Source organism: Arachis ipaensis, chromosome B10 (genome assembly GCF_059453495.1).
Source record: "Arachis ipaensis isolate K30076 ecotype BB chromosome B10, ASM5945349v1, whole genome shotgun sequence".
NCBI lineage: Eukaryota > Viridiplantae > Streptophyta > Magnoliopsida > Fabales > Fabaceae > Arachis > Arachis ipaensis.
The window spans coordinates 81,243,022-81,267,518 of record NC_142435.1 but is presented as its reverse complement, the minus strand read 5'-3'; the positions used below and the strand labels follow the sequence as shown (position 1 = coordinate 81,267,518).

General features: G+C 39.0%; 2 protein-coding genes across 2 annotated transcripts; both read left to right on the top strand.

Annotated features, from left to right (window-relative positions):
- Positions 1–8,689: 8,689 nt before the first annotated feature.
- LOC107622734 (uncharacterized) lies at positions 8,690–24,101 on the top strand. The gene is made up of 4 exons (XM_016324743.3): positions 8,690–9,862; positions 10,580–10,717; positions 23,342–23,581; positions 23,671–24,101. Exons 1-4 carry the CDS (start codon positions 8,963–8,965, stop codon positions 23,761–23,763), a joined length of 1,371 nt encoding a protein of 456 aa, XP_016180229.1. The 5' UTR covers positions 8,690–8,962; the 3' UTR covers positions 23,764–24,101.
- On the top strand, positions 12,274–13,568 carry LOC148580592 (uncharacterized). The gene has a single exon (XM_088508672.1). The coding sequence runs from the start codon at positions 12,406–12,408 to the stop codon at positions 13,426–13,428; it is 1,023 nt and encodes a 340-aa protein (XP_088364798.1). The 5' UTR covers positions 12,274–12,405; the 3' UTR covers positions 13,429–13,568.
- Positions 24,102–24,497: the final 396 nt, after the last annotated feature.

Below are 24,497 nucleotides of genomic sequence, written 5' to 3'. Positions count from 1 at the left end.
TGCAAAATTGTACACCCTCCCCTCCCAGTTTCTCATTTGAAAACTCTTCATCACTTGATTATGCCTCAACACAAAGTTTCCTCCAAGATCCATACATCTTACTTCACTAACCACAAAATTCATTCTACAATTCACAAAATTCACTCCATACCCCTCAAAACAACTTCACCACAACACATCCATGTCCACAAAATTACTCTCAACCTTCATCTCTTGAGCTAGCAGAGGATCTCCTTCAAAAATCTAGAGAATTATTAGAAAGACAAGAACAATCCTGGAAAAGGCAAGAAATCCTCCTCAAGAAGATGGATGGGCACTTAGAGTAAATAAGGAAAAACTTAGAACTATCAAACAGTGGGGATAAAGACCAATTTGTGGGTGAAGAAATGTAAGAAAAAGAAAAAGAGGTCCCTGTGTCAAGTAAAATGGTAATGAAGGATGAGGTGGCAGAGGTATATGAGCCCAGAATTTTATATTCACAAAAGCTACTTGAGGTGACAGAGGAACTTGAAGATTCACCCCCAAAAAATTTAATGGAAGATCATGAAGAAGAAAGGGAGGAAGCCAATCAAGGGAGTTCACACTCAATTGAAGCAGAGAGCTACATAGATGAAGAACTCATTGAGGAAGAAAACACTCCAACAATCACACAACACCCAAGTCTTGATATCCAAAAAGTGAAGCCAATTGACAAAAGCACCGAGAAGAGGATTGTGACCAAGATACCAAGGATAACATTCAAGAGAAGGTCAACTGCAAACAATCCTACCCTTGATCCAGCAAGCAAGTTCAATCCAGCAAATAACAAAAGGAAGCTTGCTGAGAGGAAACCAAGAAAGGGGACACTGACTAGTTCTTCTCTCCCCTTGAGGTCATTCCTCTTAACAAACTGGATGAAGAGGAAGAAAGTGAAGAACAACATGTCAAGCTAATGACGCTAAAAAAGCGCTTGTTGAGAGGCAACCCAACCTTCGGTAACATTTCATTTCTCTGCTTTGTTTATTTTATCTCTTTGCTTTGTTTAATTTTAATAAATTAGCATATGATTACATTCTAAGTTTGGTGTTGCCCTGCAACAATCTGTTTTCAATTTTTATGGATGATTGCATCAATTCTAAAGTGTCACACTAAGTTTTTAAGTTTGGTATGCCACTTAATTTTCTATGCAATAAATCCAGCAACACCACTTGTCTGCATAATCATAATGCCTTTACAGTGTTATCTTTCTTTTGGTTTGACACTTTATTATTCTCTTTGTTTTTAGTCATTTCTTTGTTTTTAATGCTTTCATTTATTTTTCTCCTTGACTATTTTTGTTAAATACCTCACCAAGAAATCCTTACTCATGACAGATTATTGGCTTGGTGATTGTATTTAGCATACAATAGTTTCATTTGCTTAGTTTTAGTTCAAATAAATGGACATGTGACTGCATTCTAAGTTTGGTGTTGCTATGCAACAAAATTTATTTCTAAATCCATACTGGATACTTGCGTCAATTCCAAGTGAAAGTATCACACTAAGTTTGGTGTGCCACTTATCTTTTTAAGCAATGTATTATGCACACCCTCTTATGTTTGCAATCACAATGTCTCTGTTTCCGGTGCCTTGATGGTTATTCTTAATTTTGCTTGCTTAAACACATGTACTACTAATATTTCATTGTGTAAGACACTCACGATCCATCTTAGCCCCATCACCACTGTTCTAATTGTTGCTTGAGGATGACCAAGCATGCTGAGTTTGGTATGGGAAGAGGAAGAATATGAGGAGAAAGATAACAACAAGGAAGATGAACCACAAGGTGATAACGCTCCTTTCTCCTCCTACTTATTCCCAGTACTGTAAAGTACATGATTGTCTTTATCTTCTCTATATGCATGTGTGTTATGAATAAGCATAGTTTGATTACTAATTTTTAACATCTTGCTGTGACATTATGACTACCATCTTGAATTGCGTAAGTTCTAAGCAATAAAGTATCATGATCATAAACAAACAAGGTTATTAAAGAAGAATTCAGCATGAGCATACAAGTATTGGAAGGCTAGTATGATTAATTGTTGCTCAATTGCATTAGATTTTATTTAATTGAAGTATTCATCTAGGACATTTTATGAAATTTTTTTGAAATCATGAAAATCTTGAAAAGGCAATTGCAAATTAAGGCAAGAAAAAGCAAAAGGGGAAGAATGAGAAAGCTGAAAGCTTTGAGTACCAATGACAATTCATTTGTTAAGTACTTGTGGTGTTTATGTATCAGGCAAAAAGCTTGAAAACAAAACACTTAGAGTCAAGGCTAGGCTCAAGTGCAAATGCACTCCCTCAAAGCTCAAGGCTCTGGGCATCAATGATTAGAGAGTCAAGAAAAGAAACAAATGAGCTTAATGAAGTCCTCTAATTAAATGCTTGTGGTGCTTATGTATCAAGTGGTAATACTTGAAAATAATGCATTTAAGGTCGTAGCTTTGTTATCAACTCATGGGGCAAAGCACCCAAAAGGAGAATCTAATAAGAAATTCAAAAGCTTGGTTCAAGGAAGAAATATAAGCAAAAGATTTCCTAAAATGAGCTAGATAGAAGCATCAATCATTTACATTTCTTTTGTGATTGTAGCATGCATAGAAAACTAGCCAACCATGAACATTGAATTGCTATTTCTTCTTACATTGGATTGTCAATCTTTATTGCATGATTCTTTTCTTGCTTGGGGACAAGCAAGGTTTAAGTTTGGTGTTGTGATGACATGTCATCATGTCATGTTTTTCTATGATTTTTCATACAAGAAATTGATTATTAGTGCTTAAATATTGAATGCTTTTGTGTTTAAATAGTATATTTCTTTGATCTTTTGATTTTATAAACTTTGTAGGAAATAAGAAGAAAAAGAAGCAAAAAAGTACAAAATAAACTAAAAAGGAGAAAAAAATTATGGGGCACACTTTAAAGCTGGAGCACACTTTGATGCCTTAGGCCACGCTTTTAAAAGCGTGGCCCGTGATTTAAACAAAGAAAGGGCTGTTGGCGCGAAAACGTCACGACACACACGCGTACAAGACGCGCACGCGTCGAGCAAGGAATTTTGAAGACCCACGCGTACGTGTGCATGACTGAAGAGCGGATAATTTATACGCTTTTTGGCATTGTTTTTACATAGTTTTTAGTATGATTTGATTAGTTTTTAATATATTTTTATTAGTTTTTAAATAAAAATTATATTTCTGGATTTTACTATGGGTTTGTGTGTTTTCCTATGATTTCAGGTATTTTCTGGCTGAAATTGAGGGACCTGAGCAAATATCTGATTCAGAGGCTGAAAAAGGACTGCAGATGCTGTTGGATTCTGACCTCTCTGCACTCAAAGTGGATTTTCTGGAGCTACAAAAGTTCAAATGGCGCGCTCTCAATTGCGTTAGAAAGTAGACATCTAGGGCTTTCTAGCAATGTATAATAATTCATACTTTTTTCGAAGATAAATGATGCAAACGGGCATTCAATGCCAGTTCTCTGCCCTATTCTGGTGTTAAATGCCAGAAACAGGTTACAAGTTGGAGTTAAACGCCCAAAACAGGTTACAACCTGGCTTTTAACTCCAGAAACTACTTAGGCACGTGTAAAGCTCAAGTCTCAGCCCCAGCACACACCAAGTGGGCCCCGGAAGTGGATTTCAGCAATATCTATCGTAGTTTACTCATTTTCTGTAAACCTAGGTTACTAGTTTAGTATTTAAACAACTTTTAGAGATTTATTTTGTATCTCATGACATTTTTAGATCTGAACTTTGTACTCTTTGACGGCATGAGTCTCTAAACTCCATTGTTGGAGGTGAGGAGCTCTGCTGTGTCTTAATGAATTAATGCAGTTATTTCTGTTTTCTATTTAAATACGCTTGTTTCTATCTAAGATGTTCATTCACACTTCAATATGATGGATGTGATGATCCGTGACATTCATCACCATTCTCAAACTATGAACGCGTGCCTGACAACCACCTCCGTTCTACCTTCGATTGAATGAGTATCTCTTGGATTCCTTAATCAGAATCTTCGTGGTATAAGATAGAATCCATTATCAGCATTCTTGAGAATCTAGAAAGTCTAAACCTTGTCTGTGGTATTCCGAGTAGGATTCAGGGATTGGATGACTGTGACAAGCTTCAAACTCACAAGGGTTGGGCGTAGTGACAGACGCAAAAGGATCAATGGATCCTATTCCAACATGAGTGAGAACCGACAAATGATTAGCCGTGCTGTGACAGCGCACCTGGACCGTTTTCACTGAGAGGATGGATCGTAGCCATTGACAATGGTGATCCACCAACATACAGCTTGCCATAGGAGAAAACTTGCGTGCGTGAAGAAGATGACAGTAGGAAAGCAGAGATTCAGAAAACAAAGCATCTCCAAAACTCCAACATATTCTCCATTACTGCATAACAAGTATTTAATTCATGCTCTTTTATTTTTCGCAATCCAAACTGATAATTATCATTGATTTCCTGACTAAGAGTTACAAAATAACCATAGCTTGCTTCAAGCCAACAATCTCCGTGGGATCGACCCTTACTCACGTAAGGTATTACTTGGACGACCTAGTGCACTTGTTGGTTAGTGGTACGAGTTGTAAAAAGTGTGATTCACAATTCGTGCACCAATGATGCGTACGCGTAGATGTAATTAGCGTTCATTTGCAAAGAGAACGCTACGTTGCATAAGTGAACATTTTCGAGCAATTTCAAAATTGGAATTGGAATTTTGCAACCGACGCGCACACGCACATGACGCCCACGCATTGATGGAGAATCTGGAAGGAAGCACGCGGATACGTAGGTGGCACTGAAGCATGGAATCAACATTTTACCACCCACGCGCAAGCGCACATGACGTGTACGCATGGGGTAGCGTTCATTACATGAATGCTACGTTCGTTTTGTGAACGCTGCAAGGGACGCGTATGCGCAAGTGACACGTACGCATCGATGAGCCAAAACACCAGGGATGCGCAAGCGTACAACATGCATACGCGTGGGGTAGCGCTCACTAAGTTAACGCTGCAAGGGACGCTCACGCGTACATGACGCGCACGCGTCGATGGGCGAAATTACAAAAGCACGCGCAACCGTGCAGGACGCATACGCGTGGGTGCCCGAACGCTCCGTTTTTTAAATGAACGCAGCACTCTCCTGGGAGCAGAACTTTGGCTTAATTCATTTGATTCAAGCCCAATTGATAATTCAAAGCAAGCAAAGCCCAGTATCATCACTCAAAGGCACAAGAGATAGTTAGATTAGGAATTTCATTTGAATTGTAATTTGTTTTCAATTTCAATTTCATTTTCATTTTGTAAAGCCTATATAAAGGCATCAGTTTCATTTTAAAAGGGGGGATCTGTTAGGCTGCTAGGCAGCAATAAGAGTAGGAGTAGGAGTAGAGTAGATGGCTCTCTTTGATACACTTTTATTTTTCTGCACTTTCTATATTTCAGTCTTGAATTCAATTTATGAAATTTCAATTTCTGCAATCCTCTACTGCAATTTCCTTTTCTGTAACTTTACAATTCTGTTTATGATTCAGTCTGATTTAATTTTCCTACAATTTAAATTTCCTGTTACTTGTTCTCAAGATCTCTTCGATTGCTTGATTTACTACTTTCTTTAAATTCCCTGCACCCAAGTCCCTTTACATTTGCTGCACTTTATATTTTTTGCTCTTTAAGTTTTAGTCAATTTACTTTCTGCACATTATAATTTCTGCAATTTACATTCTGCTACTCAGATTTCATTCAATTCACCAACATTAGCTTGACTAAACTAATCACCTCACTAAAGTTGCTCGATCCATCAATCCCTTTGGGATCGACCTCACTCTTGTGAGTTATTACTACTTGATGCGACCCGGTACACTTGCCGGTGAGTTTGTGTGGAAATCTAATTTTCACCCATCAAGTTTTTGGCAGTCCCGTCATAGAGATCCATGTCGGAAGGTTTAAAATCCTTAGGGACTTTCGCTTTCATAATTTCTTCTATGAACGGGTCTTATTCTTTGGGGAGGCTAGTCTCGCGGTCAGTTCGTGTAGCATGGGTTCGGAGGTTGGTTTCGAGTTTTTGGAGTTTTTCCTCCAGCTCTCGGCATCGTCTTACTTCCCTTCTAAGGTCTCGCTTCGGCCTCCCGCTGGCGATCGACTTCTCGCTCGAGCTATTTGAGGCAGTCCTGCTATTCGCGGACCACACTTAGTATCTCCGTGGTTGGGAGCTGTTTTTCTCCTTCAGGATGGCGTGTCCCCTTAGGTGATAGTGGAGGAGGGAGCGTGTCGTCTTGGTCTTCTGTCTGCGTTTCGTCCTCTAGTCCAGACGTTGTGTGTCCGTTCTGAGGTGGGTGATAAACCCCAATTTTGTGGTTTATCTTATGCTTATTTTAGGGGATTTTATCACCTTTTCCCACATTTATACAATGAAATAGTATGGTTTTGTAATTCTCCCTTAATTTGCGCTTAAGTATAAAAACATGCTTTTTAGGCCCTTAAATTGGTGATTTTAATTCACTATAATTCCATTCGATGCCTTGATGTGTTTGTTGAGTGATTTCAGGTTCATAAGGCAAGTATTGGATGGAAGAAATTAAGAGAAAAGCATACAAACTGGAGAATGCATGAGGAAACAAGGATTTTGAGTAAATCAACCCACGCGCACGCGCAGCAAACGCGCACGCATGGAAAGTGAAGTTGCATAGCGACGCGTACGCGTACATGACGTGTACGCATGGATGGGAATTTTGCCAAGCAACGCGCACGCGTGACCCATGCGTACGCGTCGATGCTCGCACGTGACTCACTTAAAGGCAAAATGCTGGGGGCGATTTCTGAGCTGCCCAGGCCCAAATCCAACTTGTTTCTGAGGGTATTTGATGTAGAATTGAAGATTGAGCAAAGGGGGAGCACTTAGTTAGTCATGATGAGCCTTTAGTTAGTTTTCTAGAGAGAGAAGCTCCCTCTTCTCTCTAGAATTAGGTTAGGGTTAGGTTAATTTCTCTTGGATCTTGAATTAATTACTTGATTTCATATTGTTTCCTTTACAATTTCTTGTTTCTACATCTTGTTTCTCTTAGTTGTAGTGTTAATTTCTTATTTTGTTCTCTTTTATGTTGATGAACCATTGTTGGATCTTGATTTCTTTTAATGCAATTTTATTTTTTCATGTCTCTTTTATGTTGATTTTCATTGCTATTGTTGATTTCTTGCTTATGTTAGTTATGGGTTGTGTTAATTCTTGTATTTTATGATGTTTACTTTTCTTGCACTCTAGGTGTTTGATAGAATGTTTTCTCTAGTTTTTGAGTAGTTTTCTCTTGACTCTTGGCCTAGGATAAGGGAATTGAGTGATCTTGAGTCATTGGGTCTCATTGAATTGGTGATTTGAGAACTCTTGGTGGTCAATTTGATAACCATTGACCCAAGCCTACTACTAAGTCAATTAGTAGCTAGGTTAGGACTTATGAATTGATGTTGATCAAGCCATTTGACTTACTCCAAGCCTAGGAGTAGATATTACGTACTTAAGGCTTTAGTGAGTAGACCTAATGAGCTCGGTTCCTTACAATTATCAATACATGATTTTGTAGACTAGGATGGTGATCTCAATTACCTATGTCTAGCCAAGAGTTCTTTACCTTGCCTTTCTTTAATTCTTGATTTACTTTTCTTGTCATTTAATTAGTTGCCTCTTTTATAAATCAAACCCCCTTGCATCTTCATAGCCAATAATTGACCACTTCATTGCAATTCCTTGTGAGACAACATGGAGTTTAAATACTTCGGTTAATTCTTATTGGGATTTGTACTTGTGACAAAAACCAAATTTAATGTGATTTGAGGATTGACTATCGGTTTGGACTATACTAACAACGGAAAATTTTGTGGAATTCCGAACCGGTATAAATCCACTTGTGGCAGTGTCCGACTTGATTGCGTTGAGGTGTGGCCTGCTCTGGTCTTCCACAAGGAGATGGGAGGTGGTACCTGCAAGAGACTCTAATGCTTAAGTTAGCAAGGGCTCTGGACAGATTTTCAGTAGAATTGGAGTATGAGTTATACCTGAGGGCTCCAGTATATTTATAGTGGTGTTTGGTGATCTTCTTTGGGGGGAAGAACCTTATCTTATCTTATATCTTGTGGGTAAGATCGTATCTTTTGGCAACCGCCTTCTAGTGGGCGGTGGCTTTGCTGCGTTAAGGCCTCTTTGGGCCTTCTGGTGGTCTTCCAAACTCTTTTAAGAAAGGTCGGCAAGGGTGAGAGAGCCTCCTTTGAGGTCGGCCCCTTTATCCTTTGCTGTCCCGACCCTAAAGCTCGGGTCAAGGTATGAACAATTAGGATTAGAGAAAGGAATTGGAGTTTAATTATTTATGATTTGACATAACTATATTTTTGCATAATCAAAGTGGAGAGTGAAAAACATTTTTTCGGAAGTCTGAACATCTCTGAATCCTTAACTCTCTTAATCATATTGTTTTCTCACTCGTTTATTATTACTTTTGTTAAATTTTTTATTTTTATGCTAAGTGTTCTTGACATCCTAAATTTTTGATTCTCTGACTAGAATAATTAATTAATTATTACTTGCTTAATCTATTAATCTCGTGAGAAACGATAATCCACTCCCATAATATTATTTAAAACAATTCGATATACTTACTTATAATTTGTGATTTATAAAATCCTCATCATCTACCATTTCAAACAAGCTCTAAATAATTTTTTCTATGGCATGAATTATGAAAGAATCTTACATCAATAGTAAAACAAAATATAAATTAAATGATAAAAGTGCATCAATCAAGCAACTTGATGAGGCAATGAGGCAGGTCCACAAAAAGTCTACACCACCCCACACCAACATGAACTCCGATGAAACCATTGTCGGATGGTAGGCGTTGACTGACCTTGTGACCGTCCTCTTGCCCCCTTAGCCATGGCCAGCTCCATTTCACACTCTCGCCAATCTCATCTCTCTCTCATCCACTTCACTCTCCTCCTTCTCCTCTTCACACCCTTTTCCCTCTCCACAACTATAACCCAAGAGCAGGAACAGAAACAAGATGAAGCAGATACCTCAATCACCCGCTTCCAACGCTACCTCCGAATCAACACCGCTCACCCCAACCCATCCTACTCCTCCGCCGTCTCCTACCTCATCTCCCAAGCCGACTCCCTCGCCCTCCGCTACCAAACCCTCTACTTCTCCCCAAACAAGCCCCTCCTCCTTCTCACATGGCAAGGCACCGACCCTTCCCTCCCTTCCATCCTCCTCAACTCCCACCTCGACTCCGTCCCCGCCGAGCCCTCCAAATGGCAGCATCCTCCCTTCTCCGCGTTCCGCCGCTCCCACGACGGCGCCATCTTCGCCCGAGGTGCCCAGGATGACAAGTGCATCGCTATGCAGTACCTCGAGGCCATCCGCAACCTCAAGGCCCGCGGATTCACCCCCTCAAGATCCGTCCACGTGTCACTCGTCCCCGACGAAGAGATTGGAGGCGCCGACGGGGCTGCGAAGTTCGTCGAATCGAAGGAGTTCGCGGAGTTGAAGGTTGGATTTGCGCTCGACGAAGGGCAGGCGTCTCCTGGGGATGAGTACAGGGTGTTCTATGCCGATAGATCGCCGTGGGGGCTGAAGATTAAGGCGAGGGGGCAACCCGGACACGGGGCCTGGATGTATGATGGGAGCGCCATGGAGAATTTGATGAAGAGCGTTGAGGTTATCAACAGGTTTAGGGAGAGCCAGTTCGATGTTGTTAAGACTGGGAAAGCTTTGAATTCGGAAGTTGTTTCGGTTAATCCTGTTTATCTCAAGGCTGGGGTTCAATCAGAATCTGTGAGTTCATTTCTTTGTTTGTTTCTGCACTTATTTATATATTTATTTTTGGATTTAACTTGTATGTAAAACTTCTTCTACTTGGACATCTAATTAGATGCAATCAGAATCTGAGTTCGTTTATTTGTTTATGGATTCAACTTGTGTATAAAAATCTTATTTAGAGAGATCTCTATTTTGGATTTAACTTGTATACATATTGAGTGGTTGAGTAAACAATTAATCTTTTTATTCTTACTCCACATTAAGACGATTGTTAGAGTTTTTATTTTGAACATAAACAATTACGTAAGTATTTGAATGTAAATGGAAATGGTAATAGGGTAGTATCAGATTGTGATCACCTGTGCTACTGTTGTGTTTTTATTCATGTCCCACCAATAAAAGTTAGACACTTGTTAGAAAGAAAGTTATAAAATCACCAAAATAATAATAAATAAAAATAAATAGGCACTCGTCCAATTTGAATATGAACGTGGTAGTGGAACAGGTGATCTCTGTCCGGGTTGTATCATTATCACTGAAGTGTATGTCACATTATTGTCCTAATTAATTTGTGATAAAAATTACCTTTCTCCAGCATTGTTTTTATTTAGTTTTTGCTGTGTTTGGTTCTTTTCTGTATGTTTTACAGTTGTTAAGGCTGCTGTTGCTTTTTTCATGTGTGCGTTCTAATGGTTGGTTTTGAATATTGTTAAATGTTCTTTTTGTGTGCAGGGGTTTGTGATGAATGTGCAACCTTCAGAAGCAGAGGCGGGTTTTGATCTCAGGTTGACCCCTACAACGGACCCTGATGAAATGAGGAGGAGAATCGCATCTGAATGGGCACCAGTTATTAGAAATATGTCGTATGAGGTAATACCTATCTGATTTTCCTGTTGGGGATGTTGATTCAAAATAGGTCATGCATTGCTTCTATGTCTAAGCTAGGTTGTTTCTATATGGTGATTACTGATTAGTAACTTAATATACAGTATAATGTGTGAAAAATTTGCAAGACTCAGAACAGATTTAGGGCCTTGTCAATTTGATGCTACTTTGTTTGTCTTGTTTTAGCATAATCCATCTTTTTCTTTTTTCTTTACGAATGAACTGCAAAGCTATTGCTTAAGCAAAGTAGTGGAGGAGGGATTTGCACCCAAAATCTGGTATTTTTTATCCCATAAACACTTGATTCTCCTTGAGCTAAAACTTAGATAATAGGCTTCTTTATTTGTTCGGTTGAAAGCAATACTTCTCCAGAAGTAGAAGTAGAAGTAGAAGTAGAAGTAGAAGTAGAAGTAGTAGGAGCAGAAATGTATTTGGATATATTTATAGAAGTACTTTTGATTAGAATTAGAAGCAATTAAGTTGTTTGAATATTACAAATATATAAGTATATTTTATAAAATTACAATTATGGTCATGATTTAAAAACAAATTATTTTACATAACATGGTAATTTTTTAAAATTAAAAATCGGTATAAAACAAAATTTCTACATGAATATTTCATAGAAAATATTAACAATGCTATTTTTTAATGATATTTTAATTAAAAATATTATTTTAATTTAATTAACAGAGAAAATAAGGATTTGTATAGTGGTTAGGGTTTTATGTTTTTTAAATGGATATATTCGTTTTTTTAAAAATATATGAAGATAATAAATTTGTAATCTTAATATTTTAGTAGATTTTTCTCTCTCTTCAACAGCTTATGCTAGACTTATATCTGAAACAAGGTGGAAAACACTTTTTTTTTTTGAATCACTAACAAACAACTCAAAAATAAAATAAGTACTTATTTTTTCATTAAAAAAAGAAAAGAAAAAGAAACGTACTTCTTTTGTCCTGAAAGCACAAGCAAACAAACCTATTATCCTTTTATTTGTCTGCACTGTTATTCATTTGAGAGTTTGGAATTAGGTATCCCTATAGAGGCAATTATCAAGTTGCATAGTCTAAGTTTATTCTGCTCCTAGTTGTAGCAACAACTAAATAATTTCCCACTCGATGGGATCAACTTTGTGGATCAAATTATGTAATTAGGTTCTAGCATAAACATATCTATAGATGCCATGAACATTCTTTTTATTCCATTCCCAATGCTATCTGTAACAAACCAGGAGAGACCAAATCGAAATTTAACTCCTTTTAAATTTACTTATAGAAGGAGGAAAAAACACGTAACTGATTGAAATTTCAAATTATTGTTACTCCACATGTTTAGGGAAGTAGTTAGGATATGGATATTATAAATAAGAAAGCTGAAAAGCTTTTAGGCAGGGAATAAGTGGAGTGACTATTTAGTGGAGAGTTTGGCCTCTCGAATGCCAAGTGAATCTTCTTTCATTACTCATTCTCCTTCCTTCTTTTCTAAATAATAATTTCCTTGAGAGTATCACCTTGATACCTCAACCTTTCTCTATCCTATCTTCTACCTCTCACCTCCTATTACTCTAATTGCTAATTATCTGCTATTGTACCCCTTGATATTCTGTAGTTAGTAAGGAAACCCTTAACAATTGGTATCAGTCACCGATCTGGGATTAGTACCCGTAGATGGTCTCTACTCGCACCACCGCTGCCATGGAAGAACGTGTGGATGGTTTGGAAAAACAGGTCGCTGAACAAACCCAATTATTGGAAACAATGATGAAACGAATGGAAGAACTGGTGCTACGTTCACAGCAACCAACACCCGAAGCCGAAGGTGGACACTCACGCAACGACGATCCTGGAGGCGGACGTCGACGACATCCCATTTCGAACAGGGGCGACGGCAATCGCTCTGTGGACATCCCTTCCTTTGATGGGTCGGACCTGAGCGGATGGCTAGTGCAAATGGATCGCTATTTTCGCATCTCAGAAACTCCGGTGGGGGACAAGCTTGAATACGCGGTGCTAGCACTTCATGGAGAAGCTTTCACGTGGTTCGAATGGTGGGAATCCCAATCCACTTTCCACACGTGGATCCGCTTCAAACAAGACTTGCTTAAGCGCTTTGAACCTGGCGCGACGGCCAACCCACTAGCTCCATTACTATGGGTGAAGCAAACAGGTTCAGTGATGGCATACCGCGGAGATTTCGAACTAGCGGCGCGCTCTCACCAACAATTAGGAGGTGACACCTTATTATGCATGTTTCATGAAGGCCTCAAATCGACCATCAAATCGGAGTTGAAAGTGGAGGATTTTGAGAACCTCCAGGAGTTGATGGATCGAGCAAAGGTTATTGAAGCCAGGAATTTAGCATGGGAAGCAGAAGGAATGCACCCAGGGGGTAGAAAGCAAGATACAGCATCACGTTCAGGGTGGGGGGTTTCTAAAACCTCTAATTGGGCCAGGCCCAATACTCACTCTCCTCTGGTAGACCAGAGTAAGCCTCCCATTGTTACTACTTCCGAATCAGACTCAAAGAATGACACTGGCCCTCTATTGCTTCAGATTCTAGTGGATCCAAGCCTACTTCCCGTTGGATTTCCCATGAAGAATGGAGTGAGCGACAACGGCGAGGACTATGTTTTCGATGTGGTGACAAGTGGAATCCTAGTCACACATGCAAATTCCGCCACCAACAGCTGATCTTTTTGGGTAAGGATGACGACGAACCACAAGACCTTGAGGCCGCTCCTCCCATGGCAGAACCTGATATAGCTCTTCACACACTGTCTCTGCACCTCTCGTCCCTTAGCTACTTGGGTCTCACATCCCATCAAACTCTGAAAGTTCATGGGGTCATCAATGGTAGGGAGGTGGTTATTTTGGTCGACCCAGGTGCTGAGGCTAATTTCATTTCCTCTACTCTAGTCTCCACTTTGGGTTTACCACTGATGCGCCTACCTCCATTCCACATCGAGGTGGGTAATGGCGCGATTGAGCAGGGGTTAGGTGGATGCGAGAACGTCAAAATTTTGGTGCAAGAAATTTCCATCATTGCAAACTTTTTGGTTATGGACTTAGGACGATCCGAAGTAGTTTTGGGTGTTGGTTGGGTCGCCAGTCTTGGGAAATTTGAAGGCGACTACAACACTTTATCGCTTAGCTGGGTACAAGATGGTTCGAAGGTTACATTACAAGGGTGATCCAACCTTGGGAAGGACTCATGCCAGTAGTAAGGTGACTCTACAAGCCCTGCGAAATGCTGAAGAGGGATTTTTGGTTACTCCGTTATTCTGCCCTGATGCCGATGAAGATTCTGTCACCATCTCTTCCGAGACCACTGAACTCTTGAGCCAATTCGATGATCTGTTCCAGTTCCCATCTGGTCTTCCTCCTCAGAGATCACATGACAATGCCATAGTATTAAAAGAGAATTCAGATATTCCCAACATACGCCCTTATCGGTATCCTCACTATCAGAAGGAGGAAATGGAGAAGATAATTGAGGAAATGCTTCAAATAGGAATTATCAGACCTAGTACTAGCCTATTCTCTAGTCCAGTAATTCTTGTGAAGTAAAAGGATGGCGGATGGCAATTTTGTGTTGATTATCGGGCGCTCAACAAAATCACCGTTCCGGACAAATTTCCTATAATCGAAGAGTTGTTGGATGAATTGGAGGGGGCTGCGATTTTCTCCAAACTCGATTTGAAATCGGGATACCATCAAATCCGGATGAAAGAGGAAGATATCCACAAGACCTCTTTCCGCACGCACAAGGGTCATTACGAATTCCTAGTAATGCCATTTGGGCTTTCCAACGCACCATCTACTTTTCAGGCACTAATGAACAATATCCTCAAACCCTTTCTGCGCCAGTTTACATTGGTTTTTTTTTATGACATCCTAATTTACAGCAAGGATGTGGACAGCCATCGCGGACATCTGCTGCAAGTGTTGGAACTGTTACGACAAAATCAATTGTTGGTCAACAAAAAGAAATGTTGCTTTGAAAGATCTTGCATTGAGTACTTGGGCCATATCATATCATCAAAGGGTGTGGCAGCCGATCCCAAAAAACTCCAGGTTATGTTAGATTGGCCGCGACCTAAGGACCTTAAAGGTTTACGTGGTTTTCTTGGCCTCACAGGATATTATCGAAGATTCGTCAAAGGATATGGTGGCATTGCATGGCCACTGACCCAGCTACTAAAGAAAGACTGTTTCCACTGGACTAATGAGGCGGAAGGTGCATTTCAACAGCTTAAACAAGCAATGGTTTCAGTATCTGTGTTGGCAGTCCCATGCTTCTCCAAACCTTTCCAGATTGAGACAGATGCATCGGGAAAGGGAGTTGGTGCAGTTCTGATGCAAGAAGGGCGCCCCATTGCCTTCATGAGCCAAAAACTTTCTACAATAGCTCAAAACAAATCTGTGTATGAAAGAGAATTAATGGCTATTGTGTTGGCCATCCAAAAATGGAGGCACTATCTTCTCGAACAGCATTTCACGGTATTCACAGACCAAAAATCTTTAAAATACCTCCTTGACCAGAAAGTTGCATATGAAGGGCAGCAAAAATGGTTATCCAAGCTATTGGGGTATAATTTTGACATTCGATACAAGGCAGAGAATGAAAACCGAGTTGCGGATGCTCTTTCATGGAAGTTCCACTTCTCATCTCTTTCTTTTTCCATAGCTGCTGAATGGGGGGAACTAGAGACCGAGGTTTTGGAAGATGATAAGTTAAAGACCATTATGCAGAAGCTGTTACAAGGAGATGAGACAGTGTCTGGATTTGAATTAATCAATGGCAAGTTAAGGTATAAAGGGCGGTTGGTGATTGCCAAGACCTCCAAGTGGATCCCTAAGCTTTTGATGGAGTTTCACAGCTCCAAATTGGCGGGCCATTCTGGGTTTTTTAGAACCTACAAGAGAATTTCCTCCATTCTCTATTGGGAAGGTATGAAGTCGGATGTGATGGAATTCGTAAAAATTTGTGAAGTATGTCAGAAAAATAAACATTCCACCCTTCAACCGGCAAGCCTACTTCAACCTCTTCCCAAACCCACAAACGTATGGGCTGACATTTCTATGGACTTCATCGGAGGGTTACCACGGTCCAAAGGTGTTGACTAAATCAAATCAAAATCAGATTCCTAATTCCTTTTATGAATCTTATGTAAATAGAATTAATTATAAATCTTTTCCTTTTTGGGTTTAGCTTAATTTTAGGGATTTTATGATTAGAAATCTTTCCTTTATTTTAGGCTAGTATTTTTTCCTTCTTTCCTATTTTCTAGTTATTTCTATTTCTGTAATTCCTCTATAAAGAGGCTGATTCCCTGTACATTTTATAATACAATACATTCAAACACTTCAATTTGGTATCAGAGCAGGATCTCTGCACTGTGCCTCTGATTTATAGCTATGGCTGACAGTTCCTCAGTCATTAATCCTGAACAGAAGGAGAACACCACTCCTACTCCATCAGATTTAAAATCTGAGCAACGGATACTAGTTAGTGGTGACTCCCATTCAGTTCAGATCACCACATTTCGACTCAATGGGTCAAACTACCTTAGGTGGTCTCAATCAGTTCAGATGTATATCCGTGGAAGAGGGAAGATTGGATATCTCACCGGTGAGCGAAGCCAGCCTAACATCACTGACTCACAATATCATGTGTGGGATACCGAAAATTCCATGGTGATGACATGGCTGGTGAACTCAATGGAGGAGGATATCAGCAGTAACTACATGTACTATACCACAGCCAAAGAATTGTGGGATAGTGTCAAGGAGATGTACTCTGATCTTGGGAATAAATCCCAGATTTATGAACTTACTCTAAAAGCTAGAGAAATTCAACAAGGGGGTGACAATGTCACCAAATATTTCCACACATTGAAGCGGATCTTGACCACTTTAATAATTACAAGTGGAATTCAGCTGCTGATGCCAAACACCACCAACAAACAGTGGAAGAAGGGAGGATATTCCAGTTTCTTGCAGGCCTCAACGTGGAGCTAGATGAAGTTCGTGGCAGAATTATTGGAAGAGCAATCCTACCCTCAATTGGAGAAGTATTTGCTGAAGTTAGAAGAGAGGAAACTCGTAGAGCTGTGATGATGGGAAAAGGCAAGACTGAACAGACCTCTTTGGAGTCTAATGCACTTTTAGTGGCACCTGCTGCACTTAAAAGTTCATCAAATCAGAAGCACCCCTCCAATCTTTGGTGTGACCACTGCAATAAACCTCGTCACACCCGAGAAACCTGCTGGAAGATTCATGGAAAACCAGCACACCTTAAAGGCAGCAAACCTGGTCTCAAAATACGCTCTACCCCAACTGCTCATGAGGCTGAAAAATCATCATTGAGTAAGGAACAGGTTGAGCAGCTCATAAGGCTGTTAAATTCCAGTTCTGTGTCTAGTACTCCTAGTGGTTCTTTGGCTCAAACAGGTAATTTTAGTATTCCTATGTCCCTTAACTGCACCTCAAACTTGAATGCACCATGGATTGTCGATTCAGGTGTATCTGACCATATGACCAGCCTCTCCCCTTTATTTAAAACTTATTCTCCTTGCTTTGAAAATGAAAAAATTAGAGTTGCTGATGGTAGTTTTTCATCTATTGCTGGAAAAGGTACAATTAAACTGTCCGAAAACATTGACCTAAGAAATGTCCTACATGTACCAAAGCTTTCTTGTAATCTTCTTTCTATTAGTAAAATCTGCAAGGATTCCAATTGTGCTGTGACATTCTTTGACACTCATGGTATTTTTCAGGACCGGACTTCGGGGAAGATGATTGGCAGTGCTAAGATGATGGATGGGCTTTATCACTTTGAGGATATTTCGGAGGATAAAATAGCTCAAGGATTTAGTGGTATAAGTTTTATGCCTATAAAGGACCAAATAATTCTCTGGCACAATAGACTAGGACACCCTAGTTTTCCATATCTCAAACACTTGTTTCCAAGTTTGTTTAAAAATATTGATTCTTCCTTACTTAAATGTGAAAGTTGTATTTGTTCAAAGAGTCATAGAGTTCCTTATTACTCTCAACCTTATCATGCATCTAAACCTTTCCACTTGATTCATAGTGATGTATGGGGTCCATCGAAAATAACAACTCAATTTGAAAAAAAATGGTTTGTAACTTTTATTGATGACCACACACGACTATGTTGGATCTATCTCATGCATGAAAAATCTGAGGTTTCTAAAATTTTTCAGTATTTTTCAACAATGGTAGAAACACAATTTGACACAAAAATTTCAATATTAAGAAGTGATAATGGCACTGAATACTTTAATAAAAATCTTGGTGAATTTCTTCAAAAGAAAGGTATTCAACATCAATCTACATGTCCCAATACACCCCAACAAAATGGCATTGCTGAAAGGAAGAATAAACACCTTCTTGAAGTAGCACGTGCCATTATGTTTGAGGGTAATGTTCCAAAGTATTTATGGGGAGATGCTGTTCTAACAGCAGCCTATCTCATAAATCGAATGCCCACACGTGTGTTAAATTACTGCACACCGTTGGATACTTTCAAAAAGAATTTTCCAGCATGTAGATTGCATTCTGACTTACCTTTAAAAGTATTTGGTTGCACTGTGTTTTTACATACACCTTCATATCGAAGTAAACTTGATCCAAGGACAGAAAAATGCATTTTTATTGGCTATTCCCCAAGTCAAAAGGGTTATAAATGTTTCAATCCACACACCAAGAAATTTCATGTAAGTATGGATGTTACTTTTTTGGAACATGAAACCTTTTTTCAAAAAAATTCTCTTCAAGGGGAGAGTCTAAGGGAAGAAAATTTTTTGCATGAACCTTTACCTACTCCTATCTTACATATTGAGGATACAACTTTCACTAATCAAGTAAATTCTGAAACAATTACAAAACAAGATGTGAAAACCAATTCTGAAATTGTGCCAGAATTAGTTGGAATCCAAACAGGAAAAGAAATACCACAAGAAAAGGAGCTTCGGTGTTATGTTCGGAAATATCCCAAGAAGACTAGAGACCAGCCCATCATCTCTGTACCAACCCAATCTGAAAACCCGGAAGACGGCTCAACTGTAGTACTTCAGGAACTTCCAGGTAAATATGAAATTGTCACTTCTAATAATAATTTGCCAATAGCCCTTAGGAAAGAAACCAGAACCTGCACCAAAAAGGTACTTAAAACCAGCACCAACCATCCTATTTCCAATTATGTCTCTTACCAAAATCTCTCTCAAAAACATCGAGCTTTTACTTCTAAAATTACAAATCTGTTTGAGCCTAGGAACATAGAGGAAGCACTAGATGATCCCAACTGGAAATTAGCAGTGATGGAAGAGTGGCATGCACTCAAGAAAAATGAAACTTGGGAGATTGTAGATCTGCCACAGAATACAAAATTGGTTGGCTGCAGGTGGGTTTTTACCATCAAATGCAATGCTGATGGAAGCATAGAGAGGTATAAGGCTAGGTTAGTAGCTAGGGGATATACACAAACCTATGGAGTAGACTATCGAGAGACTTTTGCTCCAGTTGCCAAACTCAGTTCTGTGCGGATTCTCTTATCTCTTGCTGCGAATTACAATTGGCCTTTACACCAATTGGATATAAAGAATGCTTTCCTGAATGGGGAACTAGAGGAAGAGGTGTTCATGAAACTTCCACCTGGATTTGAAGCTGAACTAGGGAGGAATAAAGTGTGCAAACTAAAGAAATCTCTCTATGGATTGAAACAATCCCCAAGAGCTTGGTTTGAACGACTTGGAATGGTGGTGAAGGGACTTGGTTATACTCAAAGCCAAGCTGACCATACACTTTTCTATAAGCATTCAGCAGCTAATAAAACTGCCATCTTAATTGTATATGTGGATGACATTATTCTGACAGGTGATGACTTTTTGGAGCTAAAAGACTTGAAGGAGAAGCTTGCCAAAGCATTAAAATCAAAGAACTTGGCTCATTAAAATACTTCCTTGGAATTGAATTTGCAAGGTCTAAGGAAGGCATTTTTATGAACCAACGAAAGTACATCCTAGATCTTTTAAAAGAGACGGGATTACTTGGTTGTAAAGCTGCTGAAACACCTATAGAGCCTAACTTAAAATTGAAGCCAGCTGAACCAGAAAATGTAATGGACAAAGGGAGATATCAGCGGTTGGTAGGGAGGCTAATCTATTTATCCCATACACGTCCGGATATAGCCTTTGCTGTGAGCATGGTAAGCCAATTTATGCATTCACCTGGTCAAGAACACATGGATGCTGTCTTTAGAATCCTAAGGTACTTGAAAGGGTCGCCTGGGAAAGGGTTACTCTATAAAAAGCATGGACATCTTCAAGTAGAAGCTTATACAGATGCAGATTGGGCTGGGAATGTCATGGATAGAAGGTCAACATCTGGGTATTGTACTTTTGTTGGCGGAAACCTGGTTAGTTGGAGGAGTAAAAAACAGAGTGTTGTGGCACGAAGTAGTGCAGAAGCTGAGTTTAGAGCAGTGGCTCATGGAATATGTGAAGCAATATGGGTAGAGAAAATCCTACGAGAACTAAAAGTTTCCATTTCTCCACCAATGCGGTTGTATTGTGACAACAAATCTGCAATTTCCATTTCTCATAATCCAGTGTTGCATGATAGAACTAAACATGTTGAAGTTGACAAGCATTTTATCAGGAAAAAGATTGAGAGAGGACAGATTTGCATCTCATATGTTCCAACCACGGAACAATTAGCAGATATTCTAATTAAAGGATTACCCAAGAAGACTTTTGATAGCATAATAAGCAAGCTGTCAATGAATGATATCTTCAAGCCAGCTTGAGGGGGAGTGTTGACTAAATCAAATCAAAATCAGATTCCTAATTCCTTTTATGAATCTTATGTAAATAGAATTAATTATGAATCTTTTCCTTTTTGGGTTTAGCTTAATTTTAGGGATTTTATGATTAGAAATCTTTCCTTTATTTTAGGCTAGTATTTTTTCCTTCTTTCCTATTTTCTAGTTATTTCTATTTCTGTAATTCCTCTATAAAGAGGCTGATTCCCTGTACATTTTATAATACAATACATTCAAACACTTCAATTAAAGGGATGGACACAATTTTGGTAGTGGTTGATCGACTCTCCAAATATGCTCATTTCTACCTGCTTGCACATCCCTTCTCAGCGAAAGATATTGCTCTCTTGTTCATTAAGGAGGTTGTTCGCCTCCATGGGTTTCCATCCTCCATTGTCTCTGACCGCGACAAAATATTCTTGAGTGCCTTTTGGTCTGAAGTTTTCAAACAGGTTGGAACCTCCTTGAAGATGTCTTCTGCATATCATCCACAGACCGATGGCCAAACGGAGGCTGTTAACAAGTGCTTAGAGATCTATCTTCGCTGCCTCACAGGCTCTAAGCCAAAACAGTGGTCCACTTGGCTGCCTTGGGCCGAGTTCTGGTATAATACTACTTATCACGGGTCCATTCGCATGACCCCTTTTCGAGCTTTATACGGGAGGGAGCCGCCTCCATTGTTAAGAGGGGGGCTGGAATCTACAGTAGAGGAAGTTAGACTACTAATGGAAGACCGCAATCAGATGCTCGATGAGTTACAATTTCAGTTGAATAGAGCCCAGAATCACATGAAGCAAGCTGCTGATAAAAAGAGGAGAGATGTCACTTTTGAAGTAGGAGACTTCGTGTTTTTGAAGATCCACCCATACAGGATGCGGTCTCTTGCCACCAGACCGAATCAGAAGCTCGGCACCAGATTTTATGGTCCATATGAAGTATTAGAGAAAATTGGTGCGGCGGCTTATAAACTTCGGTTACCACCCTCTGCAAAGATACATCCTATTTTTCATGTTTCACTACTTAAGAAGAGTTTGGGATCTTCCGTGGAACCCCAAAGCCTGCCGGAGGCTCTCACTGAGGAAGGAGAACTACTAGTGGAACCTGAACAAGTTCTGGACAGCCGTATGAGCAACCAAGGACACCTGGAAGTGCTAATCAAGTGGCAGCATCTCCCCGAATTTGAAAGTACATGGGAGCGGGCCAACAAACTGCAGTTGGCCTTTCCATCTTTCCACCTTGAGGACAAGGTGGATCTTCATGGGGAGGGTATTGTAACAAACCAGGAGAGACCAAATCGGAATTTAACTCCTTTTAAATTTACTTATAGAAGGAGGGGAAAACACGTAACTGATTGAAATTTCAAATTATTGTTACTCCACATGTTTAGGGAAGTAGTTAGGATATGGATATTATAAATAAGAAAGCTGAAAAGCTTTTAGGCAGGGAATAAGTGGAGTGACTATTTAGTGGAGAGTTTGGCCTCTCGATGCCAAGTGAATCTTCTTTCATTACTCATTCTTCTTCCTTCTTTTCTAAATAATATTTTCCTTGAGAGTATCACCTTGATACCTCAACCTTTCTCTATCCTATCTTCTACCTCTCACCTCCTATTACTCTAATTGCTAATTATCTGCTACTGTACCCCTTGATATTCTGGAGTTAGTAAGGAAACCCTTAACACTATCTTGTGGAGTTTATCTACTCTTCTATCGCAACGTGAGCTATAGAGTTTAGAAGTTTTTACTACATTGATTTAAAGTGTATTGAAAGTCTATCCAATGATGTGGGATTAATGTGAAATTTTATTGTAAAAACTTATTAGGTATGAACTTTCAATATAACAGTTTTGTAAAAACTTCTTCAAAACTTAATGACGGCTGTAAAAATTTAAGTGCTATAATCTTTCAATATGTATATGATTTTCTTACAAGTAAAATTTACTGGACTAGTGGCCTTTAATTTTCGGCCCTATACTACTTTTTGGTCCATTGCAATGGTTATTTAGGGAGTAAATATGCATATTGCAGGAAATCTTGGATTAAGCTAAACAAAAGAATAAAAGAAATGAATAAGTAAAAGCTATATGTACCAAAACTGAATTTGATACAGATAGAAAACATATTTAAGCCTTTGAAAATTGCAAACTCCATGCCTGAGGTTGTCATTGATGTTGCACATTTGCCACCTGGATGCAAAGATTTCTGAATCTTACATTTGCTGCAATATATATTATTCTCTTTTATTATTCATGTTTCTTTATGATTCCATGTTGTTAGATTTTGTTCAAGTGACTAGAATTCGTTAAAGTTGAAAATTTCCTGACCATAGGTACAATTTTCCTTTTATCAGTTGATGCTGTCATAAATGACTTTTATGTGCACAACTGACCTTTTTAGCTGCCGCTTTGCTAGCAAGTATCATAATGCATAGAGAAATACTACTACGTGTTTAGAGCACATTTAATGCATGCTATAAGAGTAACTATAACCTGTTCAATTTTAATCTTTTTAATATATTTTAATTATTATAAATGAAATTTGAGTGGTTGGTTGCCTTTAGAGCGCACTGGGATCACGCAAGAATTTCTCTAATTTCTAACTTTCTTTTCACGGATATAAGAAATGTTGTAAATTACTTGTTAACAAACCAAGAGACATTAATAAAGTTGTGATTATTGTTAAATATCGGTCTCTGTCATTCACACCTTGAGCGCAACATAATGATTTCGTCTTGTCCTTGGGCAACCAAATATTGCAGTTAATTGAGAAAGGACCCATTAGAGACTACTTGGGACGGCCATTAATGACTGCAATTAATGATTCCAATCCATGGTGGTCAGTGTTCAAGCAAGCTATAACATCAGCTGGAGGAAAGCTTTCAAAGCCTGAAATTCTCGCTTCGACTACTGATGCCCGATTCCTTAGACAAAAAGGAATTCCAGTTCTTGGTTTCTCTCCAATGAGAAACACTCCCATCTTGCTCCATGACCACAACGAGGTTTGAAAATTCTTTTCCTATTTATTCATGATGACTAAATGATATTTTGTTTATTCTTTAGGTAACTCTGGCGACCTTAACTTTTGCAGCATCTACGAGAAACAGTGTACTTGAAAGGTATAGAGGTATACGAGTCTCTGATAAGTTCCTTGAGTTTGTTTCCAGAACCATCACAACCTTAGGATCTAGCAGTTGTTTCTCAAATAAGTAGGGGGTTGGGTTGCTTTGCTAATGTATAAAAATATTCAAGGATATGATATACTATGTTCTTTGGAATAAATATCTGAGGCTACTGTTGGTAGTTGAAATAGGTAACAAATACAGACTACAATATCTGTCTCCCTATGAAAATATAGGAAATTTGATACACTATTTTATAAACTTGTCTCCAGCTTCAAAACATTCTTTTTTGTATGACTCCTATTTCAGCTACCTAATGTAGCCTGTGTTGTCTGCCCCATAAGGCAATTAAAAGCTAATAATAGAGAAGAAAAAGAAGTAAATCTTAATTTGTGATTGAGTTTTGAGTTATATTATTTGTGCATATCATGTTGAGACATTGTGTTGATTTAAACATCATTTACCTGTGACAAAGTTAACAATAGTATTTGAAACCCTCCATCACTAAAGTTATCTTCGACACCTTTTCTTTGGTTGCTTCAACTCCATGCTCCTAGTGAGAGTAGATAATTATATTACCCACTGCAGTAACTGGGTACTTTCATGAATCTGTAATTCATTCTTGATGTTTTCTCCCCTCATTGACATAAACTCAACGGTCAAACTGTATTTCATGAGCTCCATGGTTGCTATTTTTGTCTTTTGGGGTGTCATAGTCTTTAGGGCTTTGTCTAATTGTCTCTCAAAACAGTGTTAACATGGTCAATGATCGCTTGCTTCTCAAATTAACGATTTT